Source organism: Balaenoptera physalus (genome assembly GCF_965194825.1).
Source record: "Balaenoptera physalus genome assembly, chromosome: 18".
Lineage (NCBI taxonomy): Eukaryota > Metazoa > Chordata > Mammalia > Artiodactyla > Balaenopteridae > Balaenoptera > Balaenoptera physalus.
Genome location: NC_138899.1, coordinates 72,851,924 through 72,875,704, shown reverse-complemented (window position 1 = coordinate 72,875,704; position 23,781 = coordinate 72,851,924). Strand labels below are relative to the sequence as shown.

The 23,781-nt window shown below is 37.9% G+C and overlaps 2 protein-coding genes across 5 annotated transcripts in view; one reads left to right on the top strand and one right to left on the bottom strand.

Moving 5' to 3' along the window:
* The window catches only part of ZAR1L (zygote arrest 1 like), a gene marked incomplete at its 3' end in the record, with an annotated part of 61,602 nt that extends 53,067 nt beyond the window's left edge, over positions 1-8,535 (bottom strand). Inside the window, 3 exon segments of the mRNA XM_082435789.1 lie at positions 4,031-4,105; positions 5,686-5,778; positions 6,287-8,535. Of these exon segments, the coding sequence (XP_082291915.1) occupies positions 4,031-4,105; positions 5,686-5,778; positions 6,287-7,027 (909 nt within the window). The 5' untranslated portion in view covers positions 7,028-8,535.
* A 335-nt stretch (positions 8,536-8,870) lies between these two features.
* Positions 8,871-23,781, top strand: part of BRCA2 (BRCA2 DNA repair associated) — a 53,879-nt gene continuing 38,968 nt past the window's right edge. For 3 of the 4 annotated variants that reach the window (XM_082435467.1, XM_082435468.1, XM_082435466.1), the window contains exons 1-10: positions 8,873-9,040; positions 9,735-9,840; positions 12,356-12,601; positions 18,172-18,280; positions 18,925-18,974; positions 19,067-19,107; positions 19,317-19,428; positions 20,213-20,262; positions 20,518-20,629; positions 21,431-22,549. In XM_082435467.1, coding sequence (XP_082291593.1) covers positions 9,774-9,840; positions 12,356-12,601; positions 18,172-18,280; positions 18,925-18,974; positions 19,067-19,107; positions 19,317-19,428; positions 20,213-20,262; positions 20,518-20,629; positions 21,431-22,549 — 1,906 coding nt within the window. In that variant the 5' untranslated portion in view covers positions 8,873-9,040; positions 9,735-9,773. Of the gene's footprint in view, positions 9,041-9,734; positions 9,841-12,355; positions 12,602-18,171; positions 18,281-18,924; positions 18,975-19,066; positions 19,108-19,316; positions 19,429-20,212; positions 20,263-20,517; positions 20,630-21,430; positions 22,550-23,781 lie in introns of all 4 variants that reach the window. The other variant, XM_082435469.1, reaches the window with a different exon arrangement.

Below are 23,781 nucleotides of genomic sequence, written 5' to 3'. Positions count from 1 at the left end.
GCACTTAGAACACCCAGTTTACAAAAGTTTGTCAGATGAATGACTGTTCCTCTTCATTGTTCCGTTCATATTAGTGATAGGATCTACCATTTTCCCAATGTTTTAGTGATGTTTTTACCCTGGGATCACCAATTAATGTGTCTTCATGGTCTATTTTACATGCATTTATTTTATTCTATTCACATCGACAATTGTCATACCACCTACAAAAAGTACAAAAGCCTAAACCATTTTCCAATACCAGGTCAGAGCCAAGGTGCAAAAGAGGAACTATACAGTAAATTACAAGAAGAGTTCAGGTGTCCCGTATGAAGCATGCTGCCTGTCACATGATGCATTTAAAGCTGTAAATATTGCCACAGGAGAATCTCTTGTCTTTGCAGCGGCCACACAGCTCCTGCCGATGAGGCCTCCTTAGATCGATGTGTCTTTTCTTTTGAAGACAGGAACAACGAGACTTTGAACAGGTCTTTTGAAAAGAAGCAACAGTTTGGGGACTAAATGATCAAATTAGTTCTTCAAATGTAGCCTTCAAACGAAAATACTTCTCCCCACCACCCCATCCCCGATATCTTTTTCCTCCTTTGAATCCTATGAGAAGTCCAAGACCTAGTTGTACAAAAACACTCACAGCCCACTAAATGTCATGCATTTTTCAAAATGAATGATCAAAGACGATATTTAAGAGAACATTGATGAGCCAGTCCAGAAGATACAAGAGAAAAGGTTTAAAAGAGCTTTGTAGAGTCTCTTCATTATGCAGGTTTCTACATTTGTAGCCAGGTGGGAGTGAGCAGTGGGTATTAAATGATTTGATTACCTAGACTGGAACATTTAAAAAATACTAGAGCAGTGATTCTCAACCAGTAGTATTTTACCTACCAGCAGACATCTGGCAATATCTGGAGAGATTTTTGGTTGTCACAACTGGAGGGAGGGGTGCTCTAGAGGAAGCTACACGTTTTCCTTCCAGTCATGCCTAATCTCTGCTGGAATTTGAAGTGTTTTTAACCATTATCCTATTCTGTCTTCCGATAAATAAAAATCACACCCCATGGAGACTGGTATACTACCCTGGTCCACCTTCCCAACCCTGCTAATCTTTGAAAATTTATAATCACTGCTCTATTTTCTGCATATGTCCATAGCCAAAAAGAATAAGTCAAGCTTTACCTTTTATATTGTGAAAATAGGCATTTTTATTTTCCAAATGAGTGTCTCAGATATGATTTATCAAATGTTGTACTGCAATTACATCTTCCACTCTCCTGTTGATGAGTATGCATCCTTAAGAAAATTCTAACAGCAATACTCACATGTTGTTTACTCTAGGTACTGCTCCAAGCACTTTATATAAATTCACTTAATCCTCATATCACCTTTATAACGAAGAAAAGGCTTAATTCAAAACAAATTTTTTTAGTTAAAAAAAAAAATCAGGATTTAGTCTAAAGGTAGGTTTCTGGTTTTAGTAATGGTGGATTAGGTAGTTTTGACCAAATCTCCTACTTAGGACAACAAGAAAAGCTGAGCAGAGAAGATAATAATTAAAAACAAGAACTACTTGAAGGCACTGGAGAGTTACCGAAGTATCAGAGGAGGAAGCCCAGAAATAGAGATGAGCCTGACATTTGGGACTATTTTCTCTCTAAAGGCAATTCTGTAAGAGGTGAAAGACAACAGGAAGCTGGAAATGAGTTTAACAAGTTGATGAGGCTGAGGGATAATCTTAAATATGTCAAAATAGGAGAGACCTGGTAAACAATTCAGGTTTTGTGCTGGGACCCTGAAGGGCCCTTAAAGGCTACACCCTAAGAATAAGAATGAACCAAAAATTGACCAGCCTTCAACTGCTGAAGCCCAGTTTCAAAACAGCTCAACCCTGATTGGAAGATAGTAATCTGAAATTGCTAGTGTTCCCATCTGCCCAACAGAAGCAAGTCTTCTGTGAAAAACAATACTATCCTAGGCCTCGAATTATTATTATTATTATCACTATAATTTTTCATATACAATATATAGCACTCAAAAGTAACCAGGTATATAAGGAGACAGAACAACATACTCGAAAACCAAGGAATGTGAAGAGGATAGCAACAGAACCACAGAGGATTAAATTAATGGAGTTTTCTGGTACAGATTTTAAGAAAATGATGTTTAATATGTTCAAAGAGATGCGACTGATATTTCCAACAGAGAACTGGACGTCACTTAAAAAGACATAAAAATTCTAGTACTGAAAAACATAGTAACTGAAATCTATAACTGAATAGGTAGGTTTGACAGCAGATTGGAAAGAGCAGAAGGAAAAATTAGAGAAATGGAAGATAGTTTAGTAGGTGCTAACCAAACTGAAGCAAAGAGAGACAAAAGCATAGGAAAAACAGAAAAGAGCATAAAAGAGATAAGGGATATGGTACAAGGTCTAATATGAGTAATTAGAAGAAAGAGAGAATGGAGGTAGAAGTAATATTTTAAAGATAATGGCTGATAATTTTCCAAGAGTGATAAAAGTCTTCAAGCTACAGATTCAAGAAACACTATGAATTGTAAGCAGGATAAATACAAAGAAACTACAATTGGGTATAAATTGTAAAATTTATTTTCTGTAAATATGTCTCTGCTGAAAACCAAAGCAGAGAGAAATATCTTAAAAGCAAACAGACTTAAGAAGGTAAGAAAAAGTGAGATATATTACTTCAAAGGAGCTGCAATAAGACCAATAGCCAACTCTACAGAAACGATGAAGGTCAGATCCTTAAAGGGCAGAAAGAATCTACTGCCAACCTAAAAATTTTACACTCAGCAAAAATATCCTTTAAAAAAACTATCTAGACAAAATAAAATGTGTCACCTTCAGACCTGCATTACAGGAAATATTAAAATGTGTTCTTCAGGTAAAAGGAAAGTGGTCCCAGATACAAAAAGGACCTGAGAGCAGCAGAAAGGGTAAATATGTAGCTAAAGCTAAATTAATTATGACTATAACAAATAATGTCTTTTAAAGTTTAAAATTAACATACAACAATAGCAGCAAAGAAGTTTGGATGAAGTGATAAGGAGTTAGTGTGACCTAAGGTCACTGCATTGTCAAGGAGAGGTGAGATTGACTTATCAACGTCTACATACGTTGTTAAAGAATCATGCTGTAAGATGAACATTAAAGAATGAATAACTGCCAAGATATTGGATATCCATCCAAGATAATGGGGGGGGGATATAAAAAAATCAATTCAAGTGAACACAAGAAAAAGGAGTATAATAGTAAGAAAATATATTTAAATCCAAAGTAATTATAGTAAACAGACTAAATGAGAATGTCAGATTAGAAAATCTAAAGATAAATCATTTATAAACGATTAGACTAGTTTTTTAAGTTATTTATTTCTTAGTAGTATAAAAATGTTTTTAAGTAAGTGAAGGATTTAGGTTAAAAAAAATTCTTGATTATGAAAATCAACTATGTCACACTTTTCTGAAAAGCTTCAAGAGATGTCTCCTGCAAGCTGTTTTAGGTAAGAGCTCATCGAATTCTGTGACATCCTAGACCTTGGGGACACCATGGAATCTGATCTCAACTCTAATACTATCTGTCCAACCTTGGGCAAGTTATTTTCTTATTGAACTTTAGCTTTCTGGTCTGTATCATAGGAATAACATCTACCTCAAAGGTTAGATTACAGGAGATAATGAAAAGCACTTGGTCTCAAGTTTGGCACATAGTAAAAGCTTAATAAAGGTTACCTGTTAAATTATTACATGCAAATTATACACAGGGTGTTTGAGGAAAAACACACCACATACATAAACACACCACATAAGGCAACTTAAGAGTAAACCTTCCCCTTCCCCCCCAAAAAAACCTAGAATTAATGCTTTTTCTAAAATATTATAAAAATTCAAACATACAGAAAACCTAACACTCCTGTACAGATATCTAAGTCTATCAAATCCTAACATTTTGCCACAGAAGCTTCATGCTTAAGAATGAAAACATTATAGATACGATGGAAATATTCTATTTGCTTACCTGGCACTGGATTGCTTCTACTCGATAAGGGTTAAAACTCTTTTGGCATTTGCAACAGAGTTGTTTGAAATAAACCTAAAGAGAAATTTGTCTTTTATACAAGTTTATATTTACTCTAGGCTCCCAGATCCTAAGTAATCCACTCCTTCACCTTGCAGCTTGCTTTTGCCCAACCTCTATGCTGAAGTCTTAAGCTCTTCTAGTGCTATCAGTCATTTTTTCTTATTCTTTGAACCTCATTTTCCTTACCTGTAAAATTGAGACAATACCACTTCCTTTTTCTATAATTCTGACAACTACCCAATAATGTATACAAAGTACCACAGTAAAAGTCTTCAGTGAGAAGTAGCTATTATAACTTTATTCATTGTGCAGGCAGAACCCTTGACCTGCTCCTTTTGTCCTGGTCTATTTGCCCCTACTTTTTCATTTTTTTCAGTATTTCTCAATTTGAAATTTAAATTACTTATAGTTACCCACCAACACACATGGTTTCCAGGCTTTGTGCATTTTCTTGTGCACTTTCTCTCCCTTCCTCTCTTGGTGAACTCCTATTTATAAACCTTTAAAATCCTGCTTGGACATCAAGATGCCTTCCCTCTGACAGGGTTAATCGTCCCCCTCCTGTATCATTTCTGTACCACTTCCATGCCACAGGTGCCAATGCATATACCACCAAATATCATTTTGTCTGCATCACTCCTATCAATAAATTTCTCCAGGATGAGTTCTATGTCTTGTTCTTTGTTTCCTAGTGTCACCAGCGTTTGAATTAAACCCACTGTTTCTTTTTTGGCAAGAGAAGGAAAGTAATTTTAGTTTAGTTTAAAAATCTATCCACCTCCAGGGTCTAGTAAATGGCTAGGGTTAAAAAAAAAAAAACAAAAACAAGTTTTCATTCAGGTCGTAGCATGCCTCCTTACCCTTTCCCTCTACAGTCCTTAAGCAGGAAAAGCAGTATCTAAAATGCAACAGCACAGGGGCCTCAAACTCAAATGCTCGTAGAGGTGAATGCGAGACACCAGATGTAGACTGTTGTGAAATAAAGGCCACATGCCCAGTGAAAGGAGACAGAAGCTGCTCAAGTCCAGCCTACTGCTCTCAAACTGAGAGTGTTTAATGACCAGAGTCTGATGGTTCAGGAAAATCCGGAAATGCAAAATGTGTAAACTTTCCCAACCTAAATATGTTGACAACTAATTCAAATTAAGGCGGGGAGCCTAAATAAGTAAGGCTCTCAAGGTTAACCTTTACAATAAATTATTTCTCTCATTGCCCCACCTTGTGGACAGACAGTGGAAATTTTCTAGAGCTAAGGCCCAAACCTGTTACAATATACCAACTAAAAAATGATTATAGCAAGTCCCAATGTATACAAGAGCAAGAGTTCATTTAAATAACCGGACATTTTGTCCAGTGCAACTACCAAACCAAATATAACACCAGGGTATGGTTCAGGAGCTCAGGAGCTCTTGTGGACAGCCCAATTCAGTTCAACCCAAACATTTACTGAACACCTGTTATGTGCCTGGCACGGAGGCTGCCAAGATGACCGAGACAGCATTCTGGTCATGCCCCATTAGGAAACATGTTCTTCCTCCGTGGAGCACCTGTGCCCGCCCATGCTCTCCCTTGTCCCACTCACTTTTACTTACCTTATTAGTTCCAGAAATGCACCACACATAAGCACTCTCCCATCTCGTCTTACAATCTTTACAGTGAAAATAGCCATATTTTGGTTCTAAAAACTGCAAATAAGGAGGAAAAGTCCTTTACTATCTTGGGGTGGTGGGGAGGGGTGGGGTGCGGATAAAAAGCCAGATCCTTCTATCCTTGTGGCTTTGTATAAGAAACAACAAGACGCCTCCTTAATCTCATTCATAGCTATTCTCAAGGTCACTACGTGAACTCGGCTCTCAAGGATTGATTACTCTGGGACGCTTCTAGCTGCTCTCATGCTTTTCCAATCTATTTTCCCCAAGGCCATTGGCACCACCTGCACAAAACGAAGATCTGATCACAGATTTCACAAACCTGAAACCCTTCTTTGTCTCCTCATTTCCAATAGCTATGGTTCCCAAACTTTGGGTTTTCATAGGCTTAAAGTTGGCACCCCATTTTACCAAAAAAGTTAAACACACACACATACACATAGGACATGTAAAATACATGTTTGCGAGAGAAGATTCTGCTCTCGTTGCGCCAGAAATGGAAAAAAGGAAAGAGAGGGCTGAGACGAGGGAAGAGAAAGCTCACCTGGAAGTTGGGCTTCCGGAGCGGCTCGCTGGCGTCTCCCTGAGCTTGCTTGCTCTTCCTTTCCCGAGGACTTGAGGCATCTTCCTCCCCCAGCTCCTCCTGTTGCCGGAGTTCCTCCCGCTGGTCCTCTTCCGACCTTGGTGTTGGTGGTGGCAGCGGCGGCTGGCTGGCCTCGGGAGGACCCGAAAGCGCCTTCCTCTCCTCGTCTTCCCCATCCTTCTGCAGCCGCACCAGGCCCCTGCGGCCCATCACTGGCGAATAGACTCCCCAGGCTGACAGGGGCGCTTTGTGCCCCGTGCTGCCCCAGGGGGAGCGGCTGTGCAAGGTGCGAGGCCCCAGTGAGCATTGCACGGACTTGTCCACCCGGGGGCTCACCTGCACGCCCACCTCCTTGGTGTCGGCCTTGCACAGACGCAGGCTCAGGCTGGGGTTCATCTGGGAGAGAATGGCCTTAAGCTGGGCCCTCCTATAAGGGTCCACGCAGTAGTCGGAGGCGTTGGAGGGCACCAGCAGCCCCGGCCTGGCCAGGAAAGCGGGGGGACCGTTGTTGTGCCTCCAGTCGGGCTGTTTGTGCTCAGAGAGTCCAGGCTGGCCCAAAGGCAGCGTGTTCCCATAGCCCGGGTACAAGCTGTAGGGAACACGGACCAAGCGCTCCATCCGGCCGCGGCCGCCTTGCGCCCAGGCGCAGCGCAATATCCTGGGGCAGTTTGTTTGTGTCCTTGTTTTGCCTTCCACCTTCATCCGCCCCCTCTTTCTCCAGATCAAGTTGGTTCAGGTTCTTCCCGAGCTTCTCCATTTATTTCTGATCCTGATGGGTGCTGCTTCCTATTACCCTAATTGGAGGAGGGAACGCGATCTCCCTACCTACGGAGGTCTAATTGCCACCTCATCCCTAATTGCTTTTTTCTGTCTTTTCAATTCACTGCTCCTGAATCTTTTTTCAAAGCTGTTTTTCATTTACCTTCTTATTCACACACATGTTTTAATTAGCAATTCATTAATTCACTATTCCCACAGTGACTTACCATTTTAGAGACCCTGTTTTAAAAGATACTGTACATCCAATACGAGCAGTAAATTACTTGAGCTGCCGCACTACAAGAGTGAGTATAAGGAAGAAAGTATATTATGGCAGAGCTAATGAATGTAAAAAACCTGGTACTACAGGAGCAAGGAGCATAAAGTTATGGGCAGAGTGCGGGGGGTGGGGGGGGCAAGGAACGGTGTATATAGTGAAAAAATATATTTCAGAGGGTTGTATGACATACCTACAGTTCTCATTAGTCCACTCTAGTGGGCCCGCCCCCCCAAAAAAGGTGAAAAGCAGCAAATTGTTCAGATTTAGAGGTTAAATGCAGACAATCACAGGATAGTTAAGTATCTGAAGTTACACAGACTTGAACTGAAACCTAGGCCTTGTTTATCATGCAACTTACTTAACTAGATGATTCAGATTCCCCATCTGACAATACTAACCAATTTATAGGATTATTGTAAGATTAAACGTGATATTGTTTATAAAGCAAAGCAGAATAACTCATAGATGTTCATTAAGTGTTAGCTGTTATTGGGTAAGGATCCCAGGCCCGTGTTTCTTTGCTATTTAGACATAGATGATCATAAGCTTTGGTATCTATCTGTATTGGTAAGGCTTCCTACTACAGCAAAGGATTATGATCAAACTAAAATGACACCTCAGGTACCAAGTAGAGGCCACTCTTTCTCAAATCCATGGTTGCTTCCACTGTTTACTGCTCAAGAGCCTTGGGAAAGCAGCAAGGCCCATGAGCCCCTCTCACCTCCAGAATCCAGCTGAAGGCTTTCTAGGTATTACAATAAACCTGAATTAAGCCTTGTGCTAGGCATATCACAGACCCTGTGAATGATGAGACTGCTGTCTTCCAAAGCAGTTTGGAGGGGAAGTCAGGCACAAAACAGGTGTTTGGTACCCTAGGAATATCAGGGATACTACGGAAGCCTGCAGAGGGAAGTGCCTAACACTTCAGGAGACCTGAGGTGGGTTTCACAATTTTTCAAGCAGGGAAACAGGCTCAGAGGTTTTGAAATCCTGCTGCCTAAGAGCAACACGCGGACTAGAAACAATGTCCTCTGGCTTCAAATCTCAGCCTCTTCCACTGTTTAGGGAGCACTCAGCCGGGAAGGGAGTTATCCACAGCCACGGACCACTCTGGGGTTTTCTAACGTCTGCCCACTTTGGGGGACGCCCGCTCTTAGGACAAAACAGAGACTTTTCACAGACCCCAGGCCGCATTCGAGGGCGACCACCCAAACGTGACATGGAGCGGAGAGAAGGGGGAGGAGGCGGCGAGTATACATAGGCGTGGTGCCTCCAAGCAGCGCGGCCTAGTAGTCTGAAGGCTCAGGAGAAGAGAATGGGCACCTCAGCTCCGTCTTTAGCGGCTCGGAACTGACTGCCAGGCAGCCGAACAAGTATTCGCCTTGCCCACAACTGGATGCGGCGGCGACCCGGCCCGAGTCTGACTTCCGGGTGGCGCGCGCGCGCTGCGTGCAGCGTCATGGCGTCATCGCGTGACGTATCCCGTGAGCGGGCTTTTGGAGCGAGTCTGAAACCCGCTGGGCGGAGGTGGGGCTGCTACGGCTCCGCGCCCTGGGAGTCGTCTGGTGCGGTGGGTCGCGGCGAAAAGGAGCCTGCGGGGTCAGATTTCTGATCTGAGTGCCGGCGCGCGCTTTGTCAGCCTACTCTGGACAAAAACAGCTGCACCTCTGAAGGCGGTTAGTGTTGGCAGGGGTGGAGACGGGCGGCGGGGAGCGCCTCCGGTGCCCGGGTGGGAGCCGGGCCTCGGGCCCTCGCTGGTCCCTGCCCGCCCCTCACCGACGGGGAGAAGGGACCCGCTCCTCGGGGGTGGAGGGTCGAGCCCCGCCCCTTCCCGGGGACTCCATTGCCCAGCTTTGGGCGCCGCTTGTCCCAGACGTCGAAAGCTGAAGTCTCCTTAATTGGAATCACGATGAAGTTACTTTCACGGAATATTGCTATTTTGGAAAATGTCTTAGAGCCTGTGGCCCCCTGTATCTGCCTCAATAAGTCCCCGGGTAACTGCTGTGTTAACTAAGGTTTACTGATTGGGAATTGCCGAATGGTGTTGATCTAATAGCCCTCGCTAACTGCGCAGCCACTAGCCACACGTGACTAGTTAATTTAATAAAGAGTAAATAATATTAAAAATTCTGTTCTTGAGTCACACTTGCCACATTTCAAATGCTGAATGTGGCCAGTGGCTGCTCTATTGGACGGCACAAATATACAATGCTCTCTTCATCGCTGTGAGTTCGATTCTTGTCCCCGAATGGGACCGAGGTAAATAAACAATGTAACTTTAGGCAGGTTTACCCGCTTCCGCTTTTACCTCAGAGTCACTTAAGAAGGACTGCATCCCTGAGAAGTGTATTTTGGTGTTCTCTTTTGCAGACTCCGTTACCAAACGTTGGAATAATATTGTAGATAAAAATGCCGATTGGATGCAAAGAGAGGCCAACGTTTTTTGAAATTTTTAAGACGCGATGCAACAAAGCAGGTATTGACAGATTTTATATAAATTGATTGTTTACATTGAGAAAAATGTTTTCAGAAAAATATGTAATTATGCATGCTTGCTGAATTCAGTACTTCATGTTTTTGTTTACACTATAAACTATGCTTTATGGAGTCATAAATCAGGAAAATAATCATTTACAGTTAAACAAATGATAAGTATAGAACCTGTAGTGGATAAAGAGGAGACTGACCCCTTGATTAGCAGAATTGTTTTTAAAGCAGAGAACTTCTAGCAAATCAGAAGCACTGGTAACGTTATAGCAGAAGTTGTCAAACTTTTTGGTCTCAGTTCTCCTTACACTCTTAAAATGATTGAGGACCAAGAGCCTTTGTTTATGTAGGTTACCACATTAGAAATTAAAACTAAGAAAAAAAATTATTAATTTAATTAATAAAAATAAACCCATTGCATGTTAACGTGAATAATATGTTTATGAAAAATAACTATTTTACAATAAAAATGTGAGAAGAGTGACATTATTTTAAAATTTTGCAGTTCTCTTTACTATCTGGCTCAATAGAAGATAGCTGGATTCTCATACTCATTTCTGCATTTAATCTGTTACAATATGTTGTTTTGGTAGAAGTACATGAAGAAAACCCAACCTCACACAGCAATGTAATTAGAAAAAGAAGTATTTTAATAGTCTTCACTTAAGTGTGGGTATTTTTCTTTGGTACGACTCCAAAACTTACGACAAGTGGTAGTTTCTTAAAAGTTGCAATGTGGAATCTGAAACCATGTAATGAATTTTTCATACTCTTGTTACATTAAATTCAATTAGTCTTTCTTGTACCTTGAATAAACCTTTTATCCATGTTGTTACATCATGTGTGGATTATTTGAAAAATATTAATGATATTCCATATATTGACACATTGCATTAGACATTATTAAAAAATCACATTGGGGGATTTCCCTGGTGGTGCAGTGGTTAAGAAGCCGCCTGGCAATGCAGGGGACATGGGTTTGAGCCCTGGTCCCAGAAGATCCCACATGCCACAGAGTAACTAAGCCCGTGTGTCACAACTACTGAGCCTGTGCTCTAGAGCCCACGACCCACAACTACTGAAGCCCATGCACCTAGGGCCCGGGCTCCGCAACAAGAGAAGCCACCACAATGAGAAGCCCTTGCACCGCAACGAAGAGTAGCCCCCGCTCGCTGCAACTAGAGAAAGCCCACGCGCAGCAACGAAGACCCAATGCAGCCAAAAGATAAATAAATAAAATATAATAAATAAAAATCACATTGGTTACCTCACTGATCTCATCAGAAAAGTCTTTTAAGATTGGGAAGACATCAAGCTCACAGAGGCTGATAGAGTTTTTAATAAAATTCTAATTCTCATTTGAAAGCGCACGTTATCATTGGCAACAAACTGTTGTTTTCCCTGCAGTAACAGGCTCACTTCATTCATTTTCGACAAAATGTCTACCAAATCACCCAACTCAGAATAACTTAGTCATTCTTTCTCATGAAAATGGCTTTCCATGAAAAGTGCTAATTCAGCTCACAACTCATCACATGAGTGCTTTTTCTAAACAACTCTTGAGCTTAAATATGCAGAAATGCTTTATGAATGCTTCCATTTTTGTCACAGAGAATATTAAAAAGATGTGCTCAAGGGTTCGGCTTTAATAAAACTAACTTTTGCTGCCTCGTTAAGGACACTTTAAGTTAAACTTGCTTTTTGTTTTTTTGGCCGCACCGCACGGCATGTGGGATCTTAGTTCCCTGACCAGGGATGGAACCCGTGCCCCCGCTTTGGGAGCATGGAGTTTTAACCACTGGACCGCCAGGGAAGTCCCGCTTTTTTGTTTTTGTTTTTTTATAAGTGCATGGTGACGAAGAATACAGTGATTCCTAGTACAGTTTGTGACCACTGCCTTGACTCAGGCAAAGCTGTCATCAGTTTTACCCACCAGTGGTGTAAATGTCAACGTTGGGAAAAAGGCAACTGATGGCTAATATTATTATGAAAATAGTTTTGACCTTATGGACCTCTTGAAATGGTCTTAGTGACCTTCGCCTCAAGTGGTCCGCAGACCACACTTTGAGAACCACTACTTTAAGGATAGATCACAGGAGAAATTTTGTCTTTCTCTTTAACAGAGAATCTATTCCATTTGATTTGTGAGTCTACATGTCTCTTGTATCTATAGATTTATCACAGCCACTTATGTAGTATTGATAATTACTTGAATTGTATCTGTGGAATGCATTCTTACTATGGATGATTTTTGTTTCTGAGTCGTGAATATGAAAGAAAACTTTAGAAGGGCTAATACAGCTCATAATCTCCTTGTAACTTTTGTAAACTTCTGTTATACCTTACTACAGATTCATAAGAGAACATATTAATGATCCTGTTTAATTAGTATTCCTTAAAAGTAATCCACAGTCAAAATCTCAAACAATTATAATCTTTACTGGCTCATGGATTTTATTGTGTCACTGATTAAAACCCAGATGGGATTTTAATTTTTCTTACAGATTTAGGACCAATAAGCCTTAATTGGTTTGAAGAACTTTCCTCAGAAGCTCCACCCTATAATTCTGAACCTTCGGAAGAATCAGAATATAAAATCAGCAGTTATGAAACAAACCCATTTAAAACACCACAGAGGAAACCTTATCATCAGTTGGCTTCAACTCCAATAATATTCAAAGAGCGAGGTCTAACTCTGCCACTGTACCAATCTCCTTTAAAAGAATTAGATAAATTCAGATTAGATTCAGGTAAGTAATGTGATGTGGTTGACTAGAAAAAACATGAACTAGTAATTCAGACAAACCTGTGTTAAAAATCCCAGCTCTGTTGTTACCTATGTCATGTTGGTCAGATCAACCTCTCTGGCCACACTTTCCCCACCTGAAAAGTGGAAATGTGAAAATACTACCTAGGTTTGGTTAAATAAAATAATGTAGGTCCTTGATAAATGTTTCTTTTCCTCCTTCCTTTGATTAATATATCCTGCCCACTGAGATTTGCTAGATTATGTCATTCCTATACAAAAAAACCTAGGGCTTGTTTTGATGTTAAACTAAACTGTATTTCTGCAGGCTATCACAGAGGACAGAGATTCTTTTTAACAATTGCTATAAATGTCTTTTGATTTGATAGCACTTTCTCTGGCCTGTGTGCCAGATGTTTGCAACTTATCATGTAATAAGATTATATATTCATTTAAATATTTATTACCTGCTTGATTTAAGTAACATACGCTTCCTTTCTTTGGAGTATTACTCTCTAGTAAGAGGAATTAACAGTACACGGATTAAGTACAGTTCAGGGTTGAATGTGGTACATGCCAAAAGAAAAGTACAAAAAGTATAATGAGAGTTAAGAAGAAAGGAAGCATAAATAATATTGAGGGCAATTAGGGAATATTCAATTGAATTAAACCTTGAAGAATAGATGAGATTCAGAAATTTGAAGATGGAGTAGAGTGAGCGTGTTCTAGGCAGAGGGAAAGCCATGAGGAAGAATATGTAGTTTGTGAAGTTAATAGCAAGTAATTCAGACTGTTTGGAGTGTTGTGTGTTTGAAAGGGACCAATAAACAGCCTAAGGCTAAAAAAAGCAGATTAGAGGCAGGCATTGAATGCCAGGCTAAAGAAATTGAATTTATTTGATAGGTTGTTGAGCAGAGAAGTCACATGCAAATTTAATCATGCTACTTCCTGCTTCAAACCTTTGATTACCTCCCTTTGTCCTCATGATAAAATCCAGACTCCTTAATATGATTTACAAGGTCCTTTATAATCTGTTCTCTCATTAACTCTTGCCTCATCTTGCCATAATTCCCCTCCCACCCACCCTCAATTTACCATTCATTTGTACTGAATTTCTTTCTGAAACCACCATGCTCTGTGGCTCTTAACACAGTTACCTCTGCCCAGTACTTACTTCTTCTTATGCTTTGTCTAGCTAACTGACACTCATCTTTCAAATCTTGACCTATCTCTCTGCTTCTGGGAAGTAGTCCCTCTTGCACTCATTTAGCTTCCAGTGAAGGAGACTTACATAAGCAATTATCCTCTGATTAGTGCTATGAAATAGGAAACTCATGGTATTAGAAAATGCACATATAAAAGGGGATGTAGGTAATGAGCAAAGATTTTCTTAAACGTTATTGGATACCTAATGGCATACGTAGTGAGTATTCAGTAAGTATTTGTAGAATAAATGAATATTTATTTTGCTTAGAAAGCCTAAAAATCTGGCAGCAGTCTTTGGAGATGTGTTTTTCAAAACGTGAGGCGTGGACCATTAGACTCTCCTGAAGTGCTGATTGAAAAGGAAGATTCCAGGCACTTTTCTGAATCTATTAAATTAGAATCTCTGGGAATGGTGGTCATGAATGTACATTTTAAACTAATTGGGTGATTCTTATAGGAAGAGAAGACTGCAGGCAGGGAGATCAGTTAGGAGACACATAGTGGTCCAGGTGATGGGAGCAGGTGCCTGAATTAGAGTAATGGTAGTGAAAGCGGATATAGAAGGTAGAAACTACAGGACCCTGCAATAGCCTAGATATGGAAAATTCAAAAGAAAGGATCAAATCACAGGTGTAGGGCATGACTAAGAATGTAGTGGTGACATTCGTAGAAATTGTAAGCACTGGGGGAAAAGCAGGTTTGAGAGGGAAAAGGTTTGAAAGGATGAAGAAAAAGTAGGTTGAGGTTTGGATTGCAGTTTGAGAAAGTATTGGCATGTGAAGGTGGAGATGTCCTGAGAGCTTTTGGGAATACAAGACTGAAACTAAAGAAAGATACAGGTGGGAGAGAAAGATATAGGAATCAACTATCTGTTTGGAAAGTGAAGAAGTCATCAGATACGGTGAGAAAATTGATTATGATGAGGCCTAGGATAGAACCTTAGGGAATATTTAACAAATGAAACGTAGAAGAGAACACAGAAAAGGGAATCATCCATTCAACAAATATTCCATGCTTGCTTTTTGCCTGGCAGCTCGCTTGGCATTAAGGATACAAACATGAGTAAGATGGCTTTTGACCTCTGGAACTCAGTCATGTAAGGGAGAAAATATATAAATACACTGGTTGGTATACGTTATAATAGGAGCATGTACAAAGTACAATGTTATAGATATAGTAAAGGTAACAGCCATCTGTCTTAGTTGGTCAGGGAAAGCTCTGTAAACCAGTTTGTACTGAATCTACTGAATCTTGAAAGACATACCTAGAGTTGGTGGTTTATTGTCTAATTGTAACCTGCTGGGATTGGTCTTTCTATAACCAAGCAAGGATAGGAATGAATTAATAAGGTCACTGTGGACTCACGGCAGAGGAGTTAAGTTTTTTAAGGTTGCATAAATAATTCTGTTGACTGTAGTATCTTGAGACCTTTTGCTTTTAAGTTTACTTTAAATTGAGTATTGAAATGTAAGAGTAGGACTTAAACTGTTTTTAAATGTACTTAGTTCAGTTCTAACATCTAATATATTATTTTTAAATTATCCATTAAATTCCATGAGGCAGTGTGCTGTTTCTCCTCAGCAGTCTTTCCTCTTGCATAAGATCCCATGAGTTTATCTTAACCATCATTTGTCCTATTTATGAGATCCTCAAGTTATCTGGAAAATATTTATTGGGGTATGAACTTCATTTTGCCTGGTTCATTTATTTATTTACTTTTCATTTCTTACAGTTTCTATTCTTTTGCACTTCTTTTTATTGCTGAGCCAATATCAATACTTTATTATTAACTAAAGCCCTGTGTTTACACTAGGGTTCATTCTTCATACAGTTCTGTGGATTTTGGCAAACATGTAATGTCATGTACCCACCATTACAGCATCATACAGAATAGTTTCATTGCCCTGAAAATCCCATGTGCTCCACCTATTCACCCTTCCTTCCTTCACCCTAAACCCCTGGCAACCACTGATCTTTTTACTGTCTATAGTTTTGTCTTTTCCAGAATGTCATATAGTTGCTTCTTTCACTTAGCAATGTAAGGTTCCTCCCTGTCTTTTCATGGCTTGATACCTCATTTCTTTTTATCACTGAATAATGCTCTTTTATATGGATGTACCAGTTTGTTTATCCATTTACCTATTGAAGGACACCTTGGTTGCTTCCAAGTTTCAGCAATTATGACTAAAGCTGCTATAAACATTCATATGCAGGATTTTGTGTGCACCTGAGTTTTCAGTTCATTTGGGTAAACAGCTAGGAGTACAATTGCTGGATCTCATCGTAGAAGTATGTTTAGTTTTGTAAGAAACTGCGAACTGTCTTCCTGAGTGGCTGTCCCATTTTGCACTCCCGTCCACAGTGAAGGAGAGCTTCTCTTGCTCCACATCCTTATCATCATCCTTGTCTGTATTTTAGATTTTAATCGACATACACGTGTGTAGTGGTATCTCATTGTTTGCCTTCTTTTTTAAGTCCGTGTTTTTGTTTGTTCTGATTAGGATCTTTGTTTTAAGAAAGATCCTTAATCTTTCTTAAAACAAAGAAAAGGGAAAAGGTGAAATTTCAAAATAGGTTTAGTTACTTTTCAGTATCTTTAACTAAAAGTCTCTTAGAGAAGGAGATTGGATATCTTGTTGAAGAAGGCTTTGCAATTTACACCTACAGTTGGCTTATGTGTATTGCCTGTTTCTTGAGAAAGGAGACTATAACACAATGTTTGAGTAGGCTGCTACAAATAGTTTTCAGCTTGGTCTTTGCTTTGTTTCACTAACACTAATGCAGCTTATTTTCCCCAAAGCTTCTCTAAGTTAGAGATTGTAGGAACAATTAAAGCGATTATTTTTATTTTTTTATTATTAATTTTTATTGAGTATAGTTGCTTTACAATGTTGTGTTAGTTTCCTGCTATAAAGCAATTATTTTTATTTTTATTATTTTTTTAAAATTTATTTATTTATGGCTGTGTTGGGTCTTCGTTTCTGTGTGAGGGCTTTCTCTAGTTGTGGCAAGTGGGAGCCACTCTTCATCACGGTGCGCGGGCCTCTCACTATCGTGGCCTCTCTTGTTGCGGAGAACAGGCTCCAGACGTGCAGGCTCAGTAGTTGTGGCTCACGGGCCCAGTTGCTCCGCGGCATGTGGGATCTTCCCAGACCAGGGCTCGAACCCATGTCCCCTGCATTGGCAGGCGGATTCTTAATCACTGCGCCACCAGGGAAGCCCAAAGCAATTATTTTTAAAAGCAATTTTTTAAGAGTAATAGTAAGCGCCTCAAGTGCCACATTTGTGATACAGAAAATAGGAATGTTGAAAAACTGTAAATTGGATTTGATAGAGCCACATATAGTTTTAGAAACATTATTGCCTTAGAAAGTAGATGTGTTCAATAAGAACAGACACAAGTATTATGTGTCACTGTCTACAACCCACTTTTGTTATCATTGCTAATTCATTCAGCCAGTATTTGTGGAGTGTCTGTAATGTATCAGGCATTATTGTAGCTTCTAAGGATACAGTGATAAATAAAACAAGTTCTCTACTTCAAGGAGCACACAGTCTAATAGGGGAACAGGAACAGTGTATGATAAACTACTCTGTGGGGAACACGTCGGAGGGGCAGTCAGTCTCACCTTAGGGACCAGTAAAGATTTCTGGAGGAGGAACTTTCAAAATGGAAACCTGAAAGAGAATCTAGGTCAAGAGAAATAAAAAGAGGTAGAAAGAAACAGTTTGTACAAAGGCCTAGAGTGAAAGAGAACATCCTTGCAGAATATGCACGTGGATGGACATGGCTAAAAAGTAGATTGTGAAAGAATGTCATCGTAAAAATTAAATCAGATTGTGAAAGGCCTTGTTACTAGGGAGTTTTGTTATGGAGTTTGAACTCAATCTTGAAAACAAGATCTTGAGAGGTTTTCAGCAGAAGAGTGATATGGTCAGGTTTTTTACTTTGATAGGTTTTAAGTAAATGTCTTTTCCTTTACTCTCACCTGTCAAGATACCATAGTACTGTGTGTAACTTAATGACAAGTCATGCCACATTTATTTTGTATTCCACTTGTGCACATTTCAAACAGTTTTCCCTACTATACTGTGAACTCCTTGTGGTTAAAGCTCTGTCTTGAATTGTATTACTCAAACTGTCTTGGGCTTGTTGTATGCGTCACATGGTTGTTGAATGGGGGCAGACATCCTTTGAGACATCCCTTTTTGAGAGGAGTGAGCAAACTGAGAAACCAGTTCAGACTGAATTCCCCATATATTCTCTTCCCAATACAGATGAGGCTTTTTGTTTTCAAATACTTCCAGAGAATAAAAATTCACAGTCTAGAACATACACATACTCACTGAATTATTGCACTGTTTCAGGAAAGGACATTGCCAGTGGTAAACATAAAAATTGTTGCACAACAAAGGCAAAAATGAATCAAGTAAATGATGTTACCAGCCCACCTCCAAATTCTTCTCTTAGTGAAAGGTATGATGAAGTCATTATATTAAAATATTTAAATGAAACGTTTTCCTACATGTGATGTTTGTTATATACAGATGCATGTAATTTTCATGGTAATATTTTGCTGTAGAGCCTGGTAGAGGATCCTCTATTTTAAAATAATTTCCTTTTAGATTGAGTCCTTTAATACAATAATTTTTACATTAGAAACATTTACTTTGTTTTTCTTATAACATTGAATTCACTATTTTCCTGTGTATCCATGGAATTTTTAAGTAACAAAAATATTATTGATGAAAAGCAATGCCTTTGAAATATCCTGTTTAAAATAATTTGTGTACTTTGAGTCTTTGGAGAGAATATGATGCTATTATAGAGTCACTTTATATCATTTTTAAATTCAAAATATACAATTCCTAACATCGAAAATTTGTGAGTACTTTATACATTACTTTCAATGGGGATTTTAAACATAAGCTAGTGGTTACTTAATTCTTCATGAGATATTTACTTTTTAAAAAGTAATCTAAAAATATTACAAACTAGTATAATTCTAATAATTGATATGACTGAGAGTCCTTTTTTTAATAAGATTAGTATTTTGTTTCTCTTTGCTATTTTTGTTCTCTTTTGAAATAATCTGAGGGATTTGTTTTGTTTTGTTTTAGTCCTGTTGTTCTACGATGTACACATGTAACACCACAAAGAGAAAAGTCAGGTATGATTAAAAACAAGGCTTTTTATTTTTCAAATACTCTAAATTTTAATAAAAATAAAGCTTAGTAATTTTGTCCCTTGTTTTATCCCCAGTGATATGTGGAAGTTTATTTCATACACCAAAGCTCATGAAGGTAAATATTCTGCCTAGTTTATTTTTACTATGTAGTAATTGAGAATTTGACAGCAGTGTCATAAGTTTGCCCTGAGATTTACAGGTCTGTACTTGAAATTGACTCACATAGGCATTCAGTAAATGAAAAATGAAAAAAATAAGTGAATGAAAAAATATTCTTAATCATCAGTGCACTTCTGTGAAATAAACTATTTTCTTTATTTTCAGGGTCAGACACCAAAACGTATTTCCGAAAGTTTAGGAGCCGAGGTGGATCCTGATATGTCTTGGTCAAGTTCTTTGGCCACACCACCAACACTTAGTTCTACTGTGCTCATAGGTAATCCTAGCAAATATGTATTATATAAGATGATGTTGATAAATTATCATCTGTAATGCTTCTGTCCAAAAAAAAAATATGAAAAGATGATTAGATAGTAATCAGATTAGATAATACTGTTTTTGATAGGTGTGTTGGTAGTTCAGAATAATTTTATTCTATTTAGTGTAGATTGAAATAAATCTCAAGTGTATTAAATGGTATTTGAGAGGAATCAAATTAATTTATACACAAACCAGGATTTTTTTTTATTCTAGGAAAAATACATTCCATGTTGATTCCTCTTTAGCTGGGCATTTAATTTTCTTCTTTTCTTGCTGAGATGAAATAATATAGGTAAAAGCATGTTGAAAAGTAAGAAGTGTTTAACATATGATATGCCTTTCAACTATATTGTTATCTAAAAAAATACTAAAGTCTACAAACTTTTGCTTTTAAGTCATGACCTCACAGCTTCGTCTGATTTTCCAAGCCTTTGTGGACAGTATTACCTTCAAGTATTACCTTGTGGACACTATTACCTTCAAGTCAGGATCAGCAAACCATAGTTTCTTACCACTTTATCAGTGGTACTAAGGAATTGTGAGCACAGCTTATCCACTGTGTTGATTGACCTTTCTAATTACTATACTTCGATCAATTAATTTTGTTTCAAATGTGTCATTTAATCCAATAGTGCATGTTTCTTTTGATGTCTGACCAAAAAATACATAAGTTTTACATGAACTTTAATGTACGACATATGATACAGTATAGGTAAATTGAACTTTTTATCTTTTTACAGTCAGAGATGAAGAAGCATCTGCAACTGTATTTCCTAATGATAGTACTGCTGTAAGTAAATATGACAAATTGATTATGCTGTTGCAATTGCATAATTTCAGAATGCCTTGAAAAATTATTTATCTTGCATTTTTCATTCTCTAATTTATGATTTATCTAAGCCTTTGAGGAAGTCTGTAAACCTGTTTCTATATGTGATTTTCTTTGACTTACTATGAAACTTTGCTGTCTCTCTGTTTAAGAATAAGTTGAATATACTATAGTGAGAGTTTTTATACTAGTGATTTTAAAACATAACTTTTGCAGATTTCGAAAAACTATTCTTCTAACCATGATGAAAGTCTGAAGAAAAATATTACGTTTATCCCTTCTGGGCCAGACAGTGAAAACAAAAATCAAACAGAAGCTAAAACTCATGGTAAGTCCTTCTGTTTAATTGAACTACTGTTTTCAACTGACATCATTGAAATATTGCTCCTCTTTTCTTGAAGAGAAAACACATTGCTTCTCCTTTCATGATTACTGAAGGTATTGAGAATAGAAACTAACTTGATTTAGATGAAAATGTTTAAACATCATACTAGGACAATACTATTCAAAGATGCTGTTGTGACACAAAAACAAAAGAAAACCCATAACTCAAAACTCACAGAGATGCAGATTAAGACTTAATGATTAACTAAATGTGAAAACCTTATTTTCTAATTAGAAAGTAAGTATGGTTGCAGATATACCTAAAGTTACCTAATCAGGTCATTGGAATATTGCATATTCTTAGTATTTGTGTATATCTGTATAAGTGTGTAGGATTGGATATCTGTGTGTGTGTGTATGTATGTATAAAATCAGATTTTATTGCCAGTTGTAGGGCCACAAAATTTGGAACTTCTAGTTTGATAAATCTTAGAATATTAAATTGTGTATGTATAGTAAAATTGAGTGAGTTTCAATTGTGTAGAGCTGGTAAAGAAAGGTTATTAGGGATTGAGTATGAATAAAAGGCTTTGAGTACAGTGGAATCAGTCTTGACCAGAAGAACAGGGCAAGGTTGATGCCTCCCTACCCAAAAAATATCTAGCACTCAGGATAACCCTTTAAGTGCTAAATTATGTGTTATTCAGTGTATACTATTTCTATGAAAAAGGTTTGAGAGTCGTATAAATTATATGGTTGTGTTATAAAACATTATTAATAATGCTTCTGCTTTATATTTTAACAGGATTGGAGAAAATGGTAGAGGATTCATTTGGTAAAGTAAATAGCTGCAAAGACCATTTTGAAAAGTCAATGCCAAATGTCCTAGAAGATGAAGTATGTGAAGCAGTTGCAGATATCTCTGAAGAAGATAGTTTTCCAGTATGTGTTTCTAAGTATAAAACAAGAAATCTACAAAAAATAAAAACTGGCAAGACTAGGAAAAATATTTTCAATGAAACAAAAACCGATGAATATGAAGAAGCTAAAATACAAATGATGGAAAATAAACATTCGTTTGTATCTGAAATGGAGCCAAATGACAGTGATCCATTAGATTCAAATGTAATAAATCAGAAGCCCCCTGGGAATGGAACTGACAAAATCTACAGGGAAATTGTACCATCTTCAGCCTCTGAATGGTCTCAGCTAACCCTCTCGGGTCTAAATGGAACCCAGATGGAGAAAACATCCCTACTGCATATTTCTTCTTGTGACCAAAATAATTCAGAAAAAGACGTCATAGGTACAGAGAAAGAATGTACCAACTTCATTACTTTAGAAAATTCTTTGCTGCACATTTCAAGCATATCAAAAACAGTGAAGATATTAAATGAGGAAACAGTGGTAAAAAAGAGAGATGAAGGGCAGTGTCTTGAGTCTCGTGAAGATTCCACTGTTTTGGGAAAGCAAGCACTATCTGATTCTTCTCTAGTAGCTTCTCCACTTCTGGGTATCAAGAAGTCTGTATTCAGGATAAGAGAGTCACCTGAAAAGACTTTCAGAGCAGATTTCTCAAGTAATATGACTGATGCAAACTTTAAAAAAGAACCAGAAGCCTCTAAAAGTGGATCGGAAGTACAAACTGTTTGCTCACAGAAAGAGGATTCTTTACATACAAGTTCAGTTGATAATGGCAGCTGGCCAGCCACTACCAAACATACTTCTGTAGCTTTGAAGAACGCAGGTTTAATATCCAGTTTGAAAAAGAAAACAAAAAAGTTCATTTATGCTATTTGTGATGAAACATCTTATCAAGGACTGAAAATGCAGAAAGACCAAGAATCAGAACTAACTAACTCTTCAGTCCAATTTGAAGCAAAGCCTTTGGAAGCACCACATACATTTACAAATGTTGATTCAGGTACCTCTGTGTGCGTGTGTGTGTGTGTGCGTGTGTGTGAATAGTGTGTCTAGTTTTATGGATGGTGACAAGTTTCTTATTTGAATATGTGAATCTCTTTCTTCAACCTTTTTAAAAAACATACTTCCTGCTTTCATTCTGTAGTTTTTTCTTCTGTAGTGTCTTGGGTTTTTTTTAAATTTGTATTTTATATTCAGTATCAGGCATTGTTGTTTAGGCCTTTGATTACCAATGTTCAGAATCATTTCATTCAAACTTGTTGGATTAATTTGCATAGTATATATATAATCATAACTCTTGAGACAGAGCATGTGATTCATAAACATCAAGAGCTTGGCTACTTAATTCCTGCTTTAATTTTCAGTATTTATTATATGCAAGTTGGACAATTCTATAAATATGTTGTGCTATTTAATATGTATTTTCTTTAAAGCATGTAAAAAATAGAAAAAAGCTAACTGCCAGCTAAGTTTAATGTAAGGCAGTCATAAAATAGTGACTTTTTTGTTGTTATTACATAGTTTTCTTCAATATTTAGAGATTGCTTAGAGTTATTACTATATCTCTGGGTGTCAGGAGTGTGCACAATGAAACTCATTTTTTATTTGAGCAACAGTTTATTTACCAGTAACTATACTGTATGTTAAAAAGGTGATTTTATCTCCCTGTGCAAAGATTTGAGTGGGTGGTAGTATCTCAGTGAACAATAGGTTTGGTGGAACTGGAGTAGAGAACAGTTTGAGATTTAGGTTAATTTCCAGAGAAAAATGTTTGATACTGTATATATCAGAGATAAAACCAATGAAACAACTAATATGTAGTACTGGTTAGTGATTAAATGAAATGAGATTAATAATTTTGACTTGTTAGTAGGAAATTCAGAGGGTCAATAAAATTAACGAAACAGAGCAGTTTAACCCATTTGCCTGACATTAGGTAATCTTTCAGGCCTTTCATGCGAAGAACCTTTTTTAAAAAGTTCATTTTGGGTTTTGGTTTTTTTTTCAATGTGAAAGACTGAATTAACCAAGGGAAATGTTAGTTTTCTAATTCCTTTTCTTTGCCTTGCTTTTCTGACTCCTATTACATCAATATTAGCAAAGAATTTTTTCTAATTTTATTTTCCAATAAAATTACTTTGAATTTTACTTATGGCAGCTAGCTGCTTTCTTGAACTACATACTAATTTTAATTGAGTTGATAAATACTATTAAAAAAAACTAGGTCCTATA